At 33.4% G+C, this 15,378-nt stretch overlaps 1 protein-coding gene across 2 annotated transcripts; it reads right to left on the reverse strand.

Moving 5' to 3' along the window:
• Positions 1–381: 381 nt before the first annotated feature.
• Positions 382–12,297, reverse strand: LOC127864111 (furin-like protease kpc-1). Of its 2 annotated transcripts, none has more exons than XM_052403807.1 (13): positions 12,011–12,297; positions 8,074–8,166; positions 7,762–7,830; positions 7,493–7,627; positions 7,152–7,243; positions 6,759–6,850; positions 6,153–6,334; positions 5,407–5,598; positions 4,618–4,727; positions 4,204–4,313; positions 3,266–3,383; positions 1,640–1,920; positions 382–1,283 (listed from the first exon to the last, which is right to left on the reverse strand). In XM_052403807.1, exons 1-13 carry the CDS (start codon positions 12,017–12,019, stop codon positions 997–999), a joined length of 1,770 nt encoding a protein of 589 aa, XP_052259767.1. In that variant the 5' UTR covers positions 12,020–12,297; the 3' UTR covers positions 382–996. The 2 variants fall into 2 exon arrangements, with proteins under 2 accessions (XP_052259767.1, XP_052259766.1); XM_052403806.1 differs by lacking the exon at positions 12,011–12,297 and adding an exon at positions 11,630–12,002.
• Positions 12,298–15,378: the final 3,081 nt, after the last annotated feature.

Here is a 15,378-nt window from a genome sequence, read left to right on the forward strand (position 1 = left end):
GAGTTGCAAATCGAAACGATTGAATAATTTGGAGAGTTTTGTTGTGTTCGTTATATTTTGGGATACTAAGAGGATTGCTTATATAAAGTATAAAATACATAACCCATGTCATGAGCACGGATGGCCGAGTGGTCTAAGCGATAGACTTTTACTCCAGGGGTCAGTGGGTCGAGCCCAGTTGAGGGTTACTTTTGCTTGCTTTAATTTTATTCTTGTTTTTACTTGAGCTTTTTTGATTCAATGTTTACATTTATTAATACAACATGTATAACGCATATAATGACATACTTCAATACATGCCAAAATCTGTCAAAAGGCCCCTTTAAACAGCCGAAACTAAGTTTTAAGGTAAATAAGATCAGCTAGATGAATAAAAAAGAATTAAACGGAAATAAAATATATTGAAAAACATAAAAATTCAATTAAAGCAATTGTTGCACAATAAAGAATTAAGTGTTCTTATTATTCCTACAGTTCATGACAATATTTGTCGGTGCTAACGATATCGTGTCATGACTCTAGGCTGATACTGAATTATGATTTGCTCATTCAATGCTTGTTCAATTGCTGTACATTTACTAATACCATAATCATAGTCTTTAAATTTTAAACATTGTTCTTTCATACAAATGCTTATTCATTGAATTAAAGCAGCAACAACAGCTCTATAACAGTAAAAAAGATACAGAAAGGGATGAGGCTCATTACATTAAACTTACTATAGCCAATACAAATTAGTAAACATAACATATAGTTAAAGACATGAATACAATCGTATCACAGATAACAATCAGCTACAAACGTTTGCAGAAAAAGACAAGAAAACAATGTTATCACAGATATATATCACCTGCATAATTGAGTAGAAATATATAAACGAGTTTAAGCAAATGAAACACAAGTAAAAATACAACATCAAGTAGCGGTTACACTTTCCATACAGTTACGACTGTCGAATTATCGGTATTCGAGATTTTTTAACGGCAGAATATTATTTTACGGAATGACTGGAGCATGATCTGTGTTTAGGTAAAAAAATATAATCGACACGATGAGAATAAAAACAAGGAAGAGCACCGCCATCGTTGCTCCAAGTGCAGACTTTTCCTGTGGCGTTGGTGATTTAGCATTCGAATCCACGAGATCCTCCGAAACTGTGGCTTGTCCAGGCGGTGAGGCCGTCAAAGATTTGTGTAGTTCTTCACAGGGCATGTCACCCGCTGCAATTGCGTTTGTTCCAGAAATAATGATTGAGGAAACATTTGCGTTGAATATCGTCCCATCTGAAATTTAATATTTAATTAATAACATAAATAACAACGCTTTTAAATAATGGCGGATTTTTTTAAAGAGAAAAAATAATGATAGTATTATGCATTTAATTCACTTGCGTAAAGAACAACAATCCACTAGTTCAGCTAGGAACTTTGGGATAGCGACTGTTTTATATGTATTTGGTTTCATCATAAAAGATGTTCTGAATAGAAACCAATTTATGGCTGTGCTGTTTTCATTTCTTGAAAAAAAAATCACGCACTGTGTTAATGTCTGTCTCAGTCGCGTGGAGACAGGGAACATGCCGGTAAAGATTCTGCCAATAAATTCAAACTAGTTTGTGCTGATATTGGTCATTTATTACCTGTGATGCTGATGTTGATAATCCAAAGACCTGTTGCATTTTCACCCCAGAAATTCACGGACCTCATTAAGACATCCGTTACGATGTCCTTTGTGCTGATTTGGCCTTCTTGTACAAGAATTGACTTGGTACCGCTTGGCGAAGTAATGTACACACTTGTCGTTTTGGGATTCGACGTGTGACAAGTGATGGAGACCTGAACTTGCTCAACCGTGGATACACATGAGCAATAATGTGCGCACTTGATTTCGAATCCGAACGAACAAGACATATCATTGCAACTAAAAAAACACAAAACAATACTATGCGGTATGATTAATAAATGATGATACAAATTGTTTGAATATCCTACAATAATGAGGAGGCCATACCACAAACGTGTCATTGTGATTTCGAATTGAATTACAAAGTGGTTTTTAATACATTTCTGAAGAGACACGTCGGAATGTATCGTTACTGTGTTGTTCCGATGCGTTGTACCGTACAAGTTGATTTGTGACGTTGTATTTCAGGAGCCAGCAGGGATGCGATGTAACATAACCAACGAGTGGTCTACAACTAACCACTACTGTCATTTAATATTCACTTTATGATAAACGGATGAATTTCCTTAAGGAGTCACATTTTGACAATATTTAAACAATATTTTATAAAGTTGTGAACAGATCAGAAAAAAATCATTTACAAAGATCAAGTTACCTTCACTGTACATTTGCTTACATCATAATCATAATATCGACTATTTTACATAGACAAAATAATAAGCGAGGCCAATAATGTGTAGAAAAATAAAATAATGTCAGAGTCAGTAAATCCGCCACCCTCTTTAAAAAGTTTAAACTGCTTTTAAGTAAGATATGTTTGACGTAATCTCTTCACGAAAGCAACATCTGGTGGCTAGCTTTCAAAAAAAAAAGAAACAACCTGTGTTTATACATACATGTAGTTTATTTTCTGTTTTTTTAAAGATGCATTGATTTGAAAAGCCGTAAATCGGAAACCGCGATCAGCTTATTCCACTATATCTTTACGATTGTTTTTATTCAATCTTCAAAAATAGTCAGTGTGTATGCACATATCATGATGATTAGATTTTACAATGGACGTTATGTGGGACCTCAAATCGAGCATGCAAAGTATGACTAATAGAATGCCTCATTGTCATGCATTTTTAATTTAGGGGGTCGTATATAAAGGAATCATAGGATAAATGCGAAAAATGTCAATAATGTTAATAACATCATCTGCATTGATCAAGACCATCTCACCACTTATTACCATTTTTAAGGCTAATTTTTGTGAGGTGGCTGATTTGCTACAGTGGCGAAATGAGTCGGTGTGCCATTAGCTCCTTTCAATAAAACAAATAAAGATATTCTTGAAAAAAAAAACGAAAAGAAAAGCTCAGTTTTTCTCAATGCCATTCGGAACCTTACGGATAACGGTCTTTAGAAAACATAAAAGTATTGCGTTCTTTTTCCAAACAGATTTCACACTGTAACATTAAAAATTCGGATATAATCTTCTGTTTTGGTACTAAAATGCACGTGTATTTCAGGTAGATTATCTATATGTATGTTATAAATCGTGATATGTTATAAATCGTGATATGAATTCAATACAAACCTTCTTTGAAACAGATGCGTTCCTGTAATAGCGAACATATTTCCGACAGGGGTCCACGTTCTTGCCAGTGATACAGCTTTTCCAGCATTTATTAAGCCAAAGCCAAACATTGTGTGAACTGTAAAAATAGTATTGTAAACTCGGTTAGAGTATTAAAAAACCCTAACTCGTCAGTCTTAGACTTGGCCAGGTAAAAAGGTTTATCTGATGTGTAAAGTTTGTGTTGTGTGAAGTTTTTTTTATGGCTTTAAAAAATTATTTGTAAGAAATTCTATTAAACCAACACCTTGCGTTTTTCTTATCTCGATATAGTCGCTTAAGCGCATGAGTTATTCACATGCAAGTACGCTGAGTGGCCCACGGAATGCAACGAATCACAGCGTATTTAATTTACATAAAACGATTATGTTTGGCTTTCTAATAGAATATTTTTAAGTATGTTATGCTTCTTTATTATTTATAACACGAACAAATGTGTTATGCTTTCTATATAATATATTCCAGTCGTTACTTTTCAAATGTTTTTTAGTGGTTCATGAAAAAATAAACACAGTATTGTGCGTTATTATGAAGCTTAACAAGTAAATATTCAGTTCATAATTATGGATTATACTAGTATTTGGGAATACTGAACATTTAGAAACATTTCGAACAAAGAAATTCTTGTAGGATCAGCTATCTTGTATTTAATGCAAGTGAAAATACAACAAAAACATTAAAAATGACACAAATAGTTTAACACAAAAATACACAACAGCTGTGAACACATCTACAAAGGATCTACAAATATATATATTAAGTATTCTTTCGTTTTGTATTTTGCGAAACTCTTGGTGAAACATAGCACACGATATATTTTGATGGCAATGAAAACAATCTCTTGCACTTGCAAAGCACATGTATTTGTATAGGTGTATATTTATGAATGGCTCGCTTACAATATTTGCCTGCTGCGTTCGGTGTGAAGTTGGAAGATTCACTCTTCAGCGACTCGTGTTCGGATGACTGTACTATGATATGCATAACATCACGCCAAGAAAGACCTGGGCTGTAAGTTACCAACAACTAAATGCCAACCTTAAAACGTACAGTTAAAGGTTAAATTTTATATTGGAAATAAGGTATACATGTACATTGTTTATAGAATATATGCATACTTAATTATTTGTAAGTTAATAAATAGTTTTCAAGAATCTTCCTTCAAACAATCTTAATATCAAACTTCTAATAAACCTGTCATAAATTTTTGTTTCCACGCATATAATTTCAGAATTTTAATGGGATATGAAGTATTTAAAATAATTCTTGCACACGTATGGAAAGATTGACAAATAGTAAAATAAAAAACTCACTTAGCTTGGAGAACAAGTGCCAGTATACCGGACAGAAAAGCTGTTGATGCTGAGGTTCCCCCGAATTTGTCCGTGCATTTTCTATCTGGATAAATGCCTGCTGTGGTAGTCTGACAAAGAAAAAAGATAGTATTCAACTGATATACACCCAAGTCTTTCGCGGATTCCAATATAACTAAAAACGACACTAAAACATCGCGATAGTTTTGCATATAAAAGTCGGTTAGTTTAAATATAGCTTTGTAGACAAGATCAATGCCAAAGATAACGCATCATTTAAAAACAAATCATAAATAATATGTTATTAAATATGTTTATATGGGGATGAAATAGCCATTTCATACCATACTTTTTAATGAGTTCAGGAAAGGCTCGCATGCTAACCAATCGCTATGGCGAATGTAATAAATCATGGTATGAAATTGACAATGAGTGCAGATCTTTGTTTAATATATTTAATCAAAGAAAATTGTTATTTACGAAAAGATCATGATAAAACCGGACAGCAGATGACATTACATGACGACACTTAACGTAGCAACGTCATTGTCAAAAATGTCGTAATTGAAACAAAAAGAAGACAATGAAAACGCTCACAAAGCTGAACTTAACACTTTTAAGTAAAGCAACATCATGATTGTTATATTACATAGAAAACATTGCAAAGCGTATGATAAATACTCATTCATAACCGTTATTATTAATAACTATGATAATTTTATCTTCTTTTTTTCCATACAATTATGAGGAATTTGTATATAGCATTTGTAACTGTTTGATATACGATACCATTCCTGCAGACATCAAAGAAAAACTGTAAGCAAGCGCTGAAGTAAGGACAGCAGCATTGCTAGCAACGGACGCCGGAACACTTCCATTTGGATTAACACCACTGACGACGATAGTGTGTATGTTGTTTTCAAGTCCAACTCCGATTTTCGCTGACGGAAAAACAAACATCGATCCTTTGCCTTGTCTTCCCTAATAATGTGGAGGAAGTAATAATTTAAGGACATAACTGATGACTGCTCATCTCGTTCATTTTCTCTGAACAATATCACGTTATGTGATTCATCAATCATGTGTATCGATTAAAATTCGCATGAAACCTGTTTATTTATTTTTAAACATGTATAAAATTGTAATAAGGAACGATCTTTAAAAACGTTTTGAAAAGCTCACTCAAATATCATACTTAAAAGTGTACAAATGATAAAGTTTACTTTCGATTTTATTTATACTTTAGTGCTGAGCGTAAAAAAAGCTCCAAAATTAAAATATTGCACCTAGTTTTTTTGCGTTTTTATCATTTATATTTTTTGGAAAATATACTTAACGGCTTGTAACAATTAGATTGTTGAGTTTCATTGACGTGTCTAAAGCAAAGACTAATTTTAATGTGTGTAGAATTTTAAAAACCATTAGAAACATGTGTGAAAAAGAGAAATGCGATTTTCTAATACGTAACTAGATTTAAGTGGAAAGCAGTCGATATGCCCCTTTAATGTTGTCTCAAAAAATGCAGCATAACATACAATGCGTGCGCCCTGTTTCAACACAGCTTCGGTGGCGAAGTTGAGGTTTCGAAAAGTGTTGCTGTAAGTAAATGCGTTCACGTATACTGAGATGGTATCTGTTCTATGTACTAATCCTCCAGCAATATTGTCGTCGTCAGCGAGGATACCTACTTTAACGTCCAGATGAGCAACTTTTATTACTGAAATATAAACAAAGTGAATCCCAGATGCGTTTGAAACACGAGTTCGTTGAACTAAGTCAAGAATTCCCCGCCCATACAAAAACAAACAGCAATAACAGGCAAACACAATAATAAACTAATTAAAAAAGAATAGAAAAATATATAAATCACCAAAACAACATGATACACATATTTATAATGCCCAGATGACCGCACTGGAATAATAAGTGAAAGCTTTCGATTTCTCAGCAAGGTTTATTGAATTAATATTTGCACGGATTCACGGATAGCTGCTATCACATACATTTACAACAGGCGCAAATATTGTCAATAATATTTAAAAAGTTTGTTGTTATTTTAAAACGTTTTTAAATTAAATGTCATCGAAAATAATGTATTGAAATATCGGCTCACAGCTGAAGGTTACACAATAAAAGCTTACTGGCTAGTTTTGCTTTAAAAGCAACCCCTTTAGCACATGGTGCACTCTCATTGCTGTTCGCTGACAAGAGACCGCATACATTGGTTCCGTGGCTGGAAGAAACATCAGTTATAACGAAACAAATAAGAGAGCAATGAAAACATCGAAGCAAATGAATAACTATAAAAAGGAAAAATTTGAAGATAGTGTGTTGACAGGGAATGATACAAACAAAGAATTTGAGGTGAACGCAAAATACCCTCACCACTAACAAACAAATCCACTAATTTATATTGACAACGGCCGCATTAAGAAATAACGAACTGTTTGATATGCGATATACATGATGATTAATTGCAATTGACATTGCGAAACAGTTATTTTCTTATAGAAACTGATGTGATGTCAACTCACTCTTGCAACTGTAAAAATTCTCCATAGCTACGTTGATATCCGGGGGAAACGTCAGAAGTGTTTGAATCGTAGTTCCAACTCAATTGCTGAGCCTTTTTATGAAAATATACTATATATTCGCTACGAAATTTCCGAGCAAGATTTGTTTCAGTTTTATATTATTCAATTATAATTCATCGTCAAAATGTATTTTTGTTTTGAATCAAATAGATACTGACCCTTATCCTGTAAGTCATAAAATTTATGAGGATTTTCAACAATAAAGAGATAATTGTTACTTATTTAACGTTGGAAAATATATCCCCAAGTAAAACAAAAACCTCACTCAAATGGATACTCACAATATTGTCCAGGAGGTAGGGATGTGTGATATCGACGCCAACGTCTAACACACCTAGTGTAACGTTCTCTCCAGTCATGCTAAAGTTCCACGCATTTCCTATGCCCATTCCGTACCTCGAGTCATGGACACCAAGCTTTTTTAACAGTGTGCAGATTACATTTATTATTGAATTATATTTACATAGAAAATTCATTGAATATTATCGAAATAAATGCTTTATTTTCTTGTTCTAATTATGTGTTTCATAAATTCAATGGCGATAGTTACATTTTGCCCGGTCAGGCCATCTGATGTAGGTTGTATGTGCCATCTCCTGACTTGCTCAACCGTTTGTATCTGTAATATTCATGTTTTATACGAACAACTGGTATATTTTAAAATGAACATGCATGTATTTATTTTTTTTAATTGTCATGGCAGTATAAAAAAAACAGTCTATAAATAAATCAAGTTATTTGATATTCTAAATATTAAGTCGAAATAAAAATTTACTAAAGATATTAAATGATTCACGCCAATGGTTCTAAAGAATGATCACTGCTATAGTACATCGCGTTGTGCCATCAGTAAACAACTTGCCTTGTCATCATAGCTCTTGATCAACTGTAAGTCCTCTTCTGACAATTTCCCAGTTAACCCTCGTTTTTGGAAAACGTAAATGCCTGAAATGATCTTTACAAACAGAAGAAATTGTGCTTGATTAATATTAACATTAAGAATGAAGTAAATTACTGTCTTAGTATTTTACAAGTTGTGTAATTGGTCACACGTTAACATACATAACAGTGTGCAGTTAACTTGTTCTTTCTGATGGCTCCTATTGTTTGTCGGTAGTTGTCAATTTATTCGAGATTTATGTGACCGTATTTTTATGTAGTGATTTACTTTTAATAGTTTCAGTGAATTATTCTTAGACAATAAAAGTAACACGACTTATTGATATGGAGCGAATTGCCCAGGTTACTATTTTGTAGCTTTAAGTTTCGCGTTTATTCTGATCAGACACATACGCACAATGCTAATAAAAATGATTGCCAAATAGTTACTTGTAGTATTTGCGTTATTATAAATCTCAAGTTCATAAAGAGCTTGCGTAATTTGGCTGTTATCGCTTTTATTTCAGGTTGGTCATGATTGCTTTACACTTAACACGTTCTTGTACATGCATTAAAACATTTTCCCTTTTACTCATAGTATCGGCCCTCCTCATTGTATCGTGATTTAAGCGAAAAACCCTCAAGAAGTACTGGAAAGAGATTTTTTTTTCTAGTTTTTATTTATTTGATGGTTATCCATGACTATGACGAAGATCACTCTCGTGTTTATTGGAAAAAATGTCATGTTTATTCCAGGTTGATGCTATGATTTTTAAATTACGTAACACACGATTATATATGTATGTAAGTTTTTTTTTGGAGTAATAGTAACTTTATCAAATGTTTTATATGCCGCTTATTTTGTCTAAAATGTAAAAAAAAGAACAACATGAGCATGGCATGAATCTCGTTTTTCCATTATGATACTACTTTTAGAACATGCACATGCGCATAGTAACACATCCAAGCAACCAATCAGAAGGGCAGATATTATGAGAACCATTGTACGTGATACAGATTACTACAGGGAGATAAATCTACCCCGTATTTTGTCAAAACAATGTCGATTTCAATGCAGTTTTCCAAAAATACACATTTAAGTATAGATTGACATATAACGCTTGCGTGTTTTTGTATCTGTTCACTTCCAAAGTTCGTATGTATTCATTAAGAGGGCCGATACTAAGGATAGACATGCTAGGTTTGCGTTTGGGATATTTTAGGATCAATAAACGATATTCTTACGGTTTATAATAATAAGTTGGGTAATAATTTCCAGCAAAGACAATTAATACCACTTAACTAACTTTCAGCCCCATAACTATATGATATCTCCGGGGGAAAACTAAATGGTTTCACACTATTGATTTCCTGATTAACATACATATGTTAAAGTTGCACATAAATAAACAAAGACCAAACTTATATTAAACAACGTACTATAGTATATAGCTTGTTTAAAACACCAAGTTATGTTACAAGATTGGCATACCCTAGGAAACAATTTGTTTGTTAAATTTTGATTAAATATCAATACTCGATCCCCTATGTTATCAACTTATAAACAAAGAGTTAACAAATTGTATAGTGTATTAAAACTCATTTCGCAATTTATGTTTCAAAATATAATAATTTAACAGTCTTTTTCTGCAAATAGAATATGTTCGTGTCATTTGTTGGTAAATAAATTTAATTTAATTAGGCACTGATCACATATTTAATAAAGAATCATAAGGAATCTACATATGCAAGAAAAAATATGGATTTTATGAAGATGCTGTTCTTAATTAATCATTCGGGTTAAAGTGATTTCGAAGATTTCTCGTGGTTAGTTCAGACCATTATTCCATGAGTAGTGTTTAACAGGTATTTACAAAAATAATTATACTGGTGGTGGCGATGTCTTATATTTTCATTGTTAGGTGGAAGACCAACTTGCTGACTGAAATAAACAATGCTGGTGATTGAGGTCTTTAATAACTCTCATGAAAAGGGTGTAATAATAACCCGTACGAAGTGCAAGACCAACTTGTTGAATGAAATAATAATGATGTTTGTGGTGGTGTCTTATATTTCACATGTTTAGTGTATAATCATTCCCCATGAGAACTGTGAAACATTAAATACGATGCACCGTGTAAAGGGTTTTTACAAATTATATACATTCTGGTGCCGGCCATGTGTTGTATTTCTCATGGTATCTTGTAAGAAAAGTGATGGCGACAGACAGACAGACAGACGGAACAACGGACGGACATACGGACGGACGGACGAACGGACGGGCGAACCGACCGACAGACAGACAGACAGGCAGGCAGGCAGGCAGGCAGGCAGGCAGGCAGGCAGGCAGGCAGGCAGGCAGGCAGGCAGGCAGGCAGGCAGGCAGCAGACAGACAGACAGACAGACAGACAGACAGACAGACAGACAGACAGACAGACAGACAGACAGACATACAGACAGACAGACAGACAGACAGACAGACAGACAGACAGACAGACAGACAGACAGACAAACAGGACAGACAGACAGACAGACAGACAAATTAATGCAATCGATGGTAAGTACACGTAGGCTCTATCAAGGCGAAACATAATTGTTAAGAATTGCATTTCTTTTAACGCAAAGCCTTTTTGATAAATTTACACGCGTTTTAAATCATTGACTTGTCACATGAAACTCGTATCTTATGGAATGTATATACAGATGATTGATATATGGGTACGGCTTACGTATTTTTTTCTTATCTAAGTGTAACAGCAAAATACATACATACAAAATGGTATTCCTCTTTTAAATCTATGTCATATCATTACTGACAATAACGTTCATCTCGTGGAATGTTATTCTGAGCGTATCTCCCAGTTTGAATTCTCAACGGGTGTGCAGATACTCTTAATCTTACAAAAAATAAGCGCAGTCGTCTAGAAGTAAATCTAAATATTCTTCTATATAAAAGGCTTTGTCAAATTTACACATAACTTATTTATAATGATTATTAATATAACAGTGCCATTGTTGTTTAAAAATGTCAACAACGTCAAGTCTACATTTAAACCCGCTAATAAAACCTTTAACTTGCACAACGTTTGGATTTTCAAATACGTAACCGCTTGACACTTGAGACCCACTTTTTATAGCTTTCATTACAATCGTTTAAATAATAGAATATCATAATAAATTTTAAATACGCCAAGTGAAATTCCGATCATGTCTAAAGTTTTTTTCAAGGTCTTCTCTCTTATAAATCTCACGAGGATTATGCCACAAGTCTCCAACTGCAGATTCACCTGAGATTTGAAACACATTTCACAATAGCAAGCTATGACTTTGATTGTCGGCTAGTGGAGGCTATTGTATGATATTGCTTCTCCTTTTTATACCCTATACGTGTCTTTCCCTACAGTTCATACGACTCAGTTTGACAATATTTACCCTGAAAAAATATGTCAGACTGAAACGACTCGACAATGCGCATTATTGATACAGATTTACAGCAATCATTAGACACACATAGAAAATATAAAGCGAAATACAAAACCTGTGACACAAATGTATAATGCTCTTTCCTTAAAACACATGAAACATGTTCAAAGTCTTCATCTTTTACTTTAAAGAACAATTTTTCGGTGTAATCAGATATTTGTCCGAGCACTATTGCTAGAAGATACACCAATGTGTATCTAAGTGGCATTTCAAAACAATGATCTCACTGTTCAACCACTTCAGATGTTCAAACGTCGAGTGTTCACATTCGTTTGTATACTTTTTATTATGGACAACAAGATATGATATGAAACGGGTCACAATCAATACACTCGAGACGCGTCAATTTAAAATCCAATAAGATAAGTATCCAAACATTCATTTTTTATCTTTATATAATATTGATACGAAGTAAAACGTTTCGAACTATAATAACCTGTAACATGTTTATATTCTTGCAAATAAAATTTCTTCCGGGATGTTCATGTTATCTCTTTAATTTCAATTCATAATCTTCAGGAAGTTTAAGTTAGGGAATTTTAAGTACAACAGAAAATACTCCGTAATTATAGTGAAAAAGAACAGCCGTGCGATCACATTATAAGTTTCGCGACCACTTCCTCATATCCACTTAAGTTCCGTATTATTTATCTTGTGTCGTACTCGAGTTATCAAATAATTTGGAAGACCTCGGGAGCGAATTAGTATTATTACGACTGCTATTGTGTTGAGATTTAAATGTCCACGATAATAACTTTCAGAATATTTATGTGGTAACACGATTTTATTCGCGAAGAGGTTAATTAATATGATAATTATTACGAACGAACTTGTAACAGCAATTTAATAGTGTTAAGGTTTACGTGAGCAAGCTGATATCAAAAATGTTACTTATGTCGCTTTATTAACGTTTATGTGATTTAGTTAAATAATAAAACATTTAACAGAAATATTTTCGTAAACGGTTACACAATATTCTGATAAGTCAGAAGTAACATGAATCTTTTTGTGAACGCTAACTTGTGACTAGCTAGCTATACGTGGTTAACACGTGGTTATTGTACTGCTGTTCCAAGCTGTTACAATTAGTGTGTACCCAGTTGAAGCTTATTTTAAGGACACATAACGGGTTATGTATAAACAAATAATATTTGACGCAAATAATAAATATATTGCTGTTTATAATTAGATTATTAAAATGGTGTAAATATCTCAAAATTATGACAATTTATGGTAACTGTAAATGTATATTTATTTTATACGCAAACTTAATTGTCATTGTTGTTAACCATTTCATTTGTTGTTGCGTATGTTAAACTTCCACAGTTTTAGAAACATCTATTTTTTTCTGTTTGGTCCAGGGAATTATAACCCGAAGATTTATACTATAATCTTTACAGATATTTAAAGGACAGAGCTGAAACAAAATCTTGCCGGACGGAAAGCAACGAAAAGACTACCCCTTAGCCCTCACACAGACCTAGGGTCGGCTTATGCGAGCAATATATGCCGTCCAGACAGAGCATGCAATTGCCTAATTTAAATGTATCATTTTTCGTCGATATGTTATGCATGTCCGCGTGTGTCGAACAGCCATTTGAGGTTCATCAAAATGCTGTGTGTGATAAGCTAATGTTTTAAAAGTTGTTCTGAGATAAATGTCCGTTTTCTGGCTTCAGTTTGATCTTTTGATTTATCTGACTGATCTCGTCCTAGCGTCTCGAGATCGCCAAAATGGATGGGAATCAATATTTTCATAAGAGCGAAACGAATAGGCTCATTCACGATTGTGTGTGCAAGGTCAGTGGTAGCATTAAGTACGTCTAATTATAACGATAATAACAGATTTAAATTTAAACTTTACATCATGTTTATGTCATAAGATATGTAATAAACAATAGATAAAAATCAGAAAATTAGTTAGATATGACGTAAAACATGCCATTGAAAAGAAATAAATCAGAATAAATAAAACTGTAGAAGTTCAATAGTCCGAGTACAAGTATGCAATTTCAGAAAGAAGCCGTGTTGCTAGTTAAAAAAGTGACACGAATGCACAAGAGAACAAACTCAATTAAGCGATGCTGTCGTTTAGATTACTGACCAGTGTGTCTTTTCAGTTTTTAAAGATACGAAACTCTTCAAACCACTGTATATACAACGTGGATGCTAGAGTGTCATATTGAGAAGTACCCAATGCTATAAGGCTTAGGTAGACTAACTATAATTTGTTTGAATGATCTAGTATTTTATGAAGGGTATTATATATTTAGTTTTAATGTGATCTGTTTATATTCTATCTTTTATCGATCATATTATGTATGGTTGTCTTATATTTCAGGGCAAAAAAGCATATTATTGTTATAATTAGTCTAGATTAAAGCAAAATGACGAGCATTTCTTTTTGTTTTATCTTTAATAAATTTGACATATAGTCTGTCACGGGTCAAAATTTTTTGCGGGTAGGCAACTTGTGTCAAGTTTATAAGCGAATCTTATGGACGAGTTTGATCAACTATGATAGCAATGACAAATCAAAGCGCTGAACGCACTGTAGGTGTTCTTTGTTGTAAAATGATTAGCTTGTGCATTGCACAGGCTAATCAGTATGCATAGGCTAATCTTATTTGACATGCATTCAGCCCCGTTTTCCCTGAAAGCAGCCAATATGTGCATATTTCAATGATTAACACCAGATAGCTAGGAGAATTAGCATGAAAATCTTGCAAATCTGTAAGCAAGCATGAAATGTTGCATGGACTCTCAGTTTTATATGCACTATTGATAGAAATCGTTAGCCACACAAAAATTCACAATGGCGGCCATATTCAAGATGGCCGCCATTTCCGATTCAATCTATACAGCCATGTTGGGTATATCTTAAGCAACTGTGCATAAAAATTGTGCAAATCTTCAATTTAGCATGACATTTGGTATAAACACTAAGTTTGATACACACTTTTGATGGTAAGTCAAAAATTCAAGATGGCGTCCAGTTACAAGATGGCCGCCATTTCTGGTCTCAGTTCATGTGAACAAGTTGGGCAGCTTGCATAAGTATGCATTATAATTTAGATAATCAATAAGGAAACATGAAATAAAACCTTTTAGCCACCCGAAGATAGAAGATGACGTCGATTTTTTTTCAAGATGGCAGCCGTTTCCGGTCTCAGTTTTGATGTCCAAGTTGGGTTTATCTTAAACTAGTATTATCTGGGTATTTTAGACATGAGTATTATTATATGTGATAATTAAGGCTTGTAAAGCTTAGAGTTATATATATATATATATAAATAAATATATAAATAAATAAATAAATAAATAAATAAATAAATATATATATATATATATATATATATATATATATATATATATATATATATATATATATATATTTCGGTTTTGGCGGTCCTAGACCGATTGGGGTCATGAAAGACCGATTGAAAATCCCAAACAGTCGGTCCGATTCTGTATGCTAAAATTCCCATGTCATGAAATCGATTACACAGTGCACATGCTAGCACATCCTAATTACATTCTTATCTCGATTAGGTGTGATAAACCATTCGTTGCAGTCTCTAAACCGGTCAGAACCAGTTTATTGCAAGTCAGCCGACTAGTATCAGAATATGACCCCAAGCAGCGAAGATTCACGCGGTTGTGTATTAGTCATGCGTGAATAATCCCATGTAAATATCAATCGATAATTTCACTGGCTTATACCTTGCACACTAATCGGTCCGTAATGTGTACTCGTATATATATATATATATATATATATATATATATATATATATATATATA

The sequence above is a fragment of the Dreissena polymorpha genome, unplaced genomic scaffold (genome assembly GCF_020536995.1).
Source record: "Dreissena polymorpha isolate Duluth1 unplaced genomic scaffold, UMN_Dpol_1.0 chrUn126, whole genome shotgun sequence".
NCBI classification, from domain to species: domain Eukaryota; kingdom Metazoa; phylum Mollusca; class Bivalvia; order Myida; family Dreissenidae; genus Dreissena; species Dreissena polymorpha.

Bases quoted from the DNA above. Each gene is read 5' to 3' on its own strand.
- LOC127864111 (XM_052403806.1), bottom strand. From the start codon at position 11,782: ATGCCACTTAGATACACATTGGTGTATCTTCTAGCAATAGTGCTCGGA. The intron at 6,851-7,151 runs GTGAGTTGACAT...TGTTTCTTCCAG, and splicing joins GAATTTTTACAGTTGCAAGA to CCACGGAACCAATGTATGCG. The intron at 4,314-4,617 runs GTGAGTTTTTTA...GGTAACTTACAG, and splicing joins GCACTTGTTCTCCAAGCTAA to CCCAGGTCTTTCTTGGCGTG.